Raw genomic sequence first — 2,255 nt, forward strand, 5'->3', positions numbered from 1 at the left:
CCTTCATGCCGGGTCTCGCTTTCCCATGAGCACTCTGCGCAGGGCACCCTGTACATCGGGGTTCCTGAGGCTGTAGATGAGTGGGTTCAGCATGGGGCTGACGACAGTGTTGAGGATGCCAATGCCCTTGTCCTTGTCTGAAGCCTCCACGGAGCCCAACCTCATGTAGCTGAAGACGCCTGTCCCATAGAAGATGCCCACCACGGTGAGGTGGGAGCTGCATGTGGAGAAGGCCTTCTTCCTGCCCTCCACCGACCGAATTCGGAGAACCGCAGCTGCCACGTTTATGTACGAGCTGACAATGAGAATCACGGGTGCACCTGCCATGAGGATTCCCAGACCAAAGAGCAGCAGCTCATTGAGCTGGGTGCTGGAGCAGGAGAGCTGGAACAGCTGGGGAAGGTCACAGTAGAAGTGATTGATCACATTGGGACCACAGAAGTTGAGTGTGGAGATGGCCACGGTGTGGGTCAGGGCATTGGAGAAGGCACAAGCCCAGGACACTGTCACCAAGATCCTCTGCACTGTCTGGCTCATGCGGGTGCTGTAGGTGAGGGGCCGGCAGATGGCCAGGAATCGATCATAGGCCATGGCCGTCAACAAGAAGCAGTCCACCCCAGCCAATTGATGGAAGAAGAAGAGTTGTGTGAGGCAGGCTCTGTAGGGAACTGAACGCTTGTGGGTCATGAGGCGAACCAACATGGAGGGAATAGTGACGCTAATGCACCCCACATCCAGTACTGACAGGTTCCCTAGGAAGAAGTACATGGGGGTGTGGAGTTTGGGTTCCACCACGACGGCTGCCAGGATGCTGAGGTTTCCTCCGACTGTGAGCAAATAAGCAAAGAAGAAGAGGACAAAGACAAATGGTTGCAGCCCAGGTGTCTCCACCAGGCCCAGGAGAATGAACTCGGTGACTGCTGTTCCATTGCCCCCGCATTCTGGCTCCATGAGGCCCTGTAATGAGATATTCCAAGGCGGAAAGGATCGATCTTCATGACTGACCTCCTCTACTTGCCGAGCCCCCAACTATCCCAGTGGGTATTTTCTAATGTTATGCATTAGGCCAACACTCATCTATTAACCCTGTTGCTTTCAAGCTCACCAACATTCAGGAATATGGGAGGTTTCAAACTCCTTTCTTGACTTTTTTGGGGGGATTGGGGTGGGTGGGTGCCAGTCTTGGGGCTTGTATTAAGAGCCTGGGGGTTATCCCTAAACTCTTCTTTGCTTAAGAGTAACACTCTACCACTTGAACCATAGTTCCACCTCTGGCTTTTTAGTGGTTCAGTTGAGGTGAGTCTCCATAGACTTCTCTGACAGGCTGGCTTCTAACTACAATCCTCAAATCTCAGCCTCCTGAGTAGTTAAGATTACAGGTCTGAGCCACTGGCACCTGGCCTTTCTTTCTGTTTTTATGTTTGCTTTCAGATGATGTATGAAAAATCAGGTTAACTTTTATAATGACATATCATTAATATACCCCATACATCTTACATATATGTTTGGGTTCCTTACGAACAGCAGTCCCCAGCAGATCTAATGTGCTACAGTTGTGCAGATTAAATAAAGGTCTTCAGTGCTACTTGAATTTGCCTTGATGCTCTTTGATGTAATAAAGGAACATTTACTACCCAATGCCCTCTTCATATGAAATCCACCTGTAACAAAATATTCTACTGCTTTATCTGCTTCTACAAAAATTATTCAGTGTGTTATTCATCAGTGGAAACTTGAAGCTTATTCTTTTCTCCATGAGCATTTTTGGCAGAAGATGGGCATTTTCACAATATTTATTATCTGCCATCAAAAATGTCTTTTGACTTTTTTCATTTTGATGATCTTTTAAAATAATAGCTACCAGACAACACTTGGTCCTTAGAAGTATTTGAATTTTTAAAGAGTAGAGCTATAAGCATTGTGAATAATTATAACTAAGGTATTCTCTCTGGAACTATATTTGCCATGATCTATGAATAAGGAAAACATATTACTAATTATTATGAAATCTCTTAAATCCAAAATATCATGTTATTGAGTCACTGTAGAGATCCTGTGTGGAGAGTGGCATTCAGTTGGAATCACTGGGAGTATCTGTCTAGTGGTTGCCAAATATTTGCTCAAAAGCCCGAGTACACTGTTGGCCTTGTCAGTGTACATAACTGAATCAGTGAACTGGTTCACAGTGCAACGGGTTCTTGGGCACTTCCTGGAGGTTGAGATCATGCAGAATATCTACTACCTCATTTCTCAAA

The 2,255-nt window shown here is 46.2% G+C and overlaps 1 protein-coding gene across 1 annotated transcript; it reads right to left on the reverse strand.

Moving 5' to 3' along the window:
• Window positions 1-972, reverse strand: LOC122103422 (olfactory receptor 3A1-like). The gene has a single exon (XM_042674002.1). The coding sequence runs from the start codon at window positions 949-951 to the stop codon at window positions 4-6; it is 948 nt and encodes a 315-aa protein (XP_042529936.1). The 5' UTR covers window positions 952-972; the 3' UTR covers window positions 1-3.
• Between the last annotated feature and the right edge of the window lie 1,283 nt (window positions 973-2,255).

Source organism: Dipodomys spectabilis, unplaced genomic scaffold, assembly GCF_019054845.1.
Source record: "Dipodomys spectabilis isolate Male_0828 unplaced genomic scaffold, ASM1905484v1 ptg000018l, whole genome shotgun sequence".
NCBI lineage: Eukaryota > Metazoa > Chordata > Mammalia > Rodentia > Heteromyidae > Dipodomys > Dipodomys spectabilis.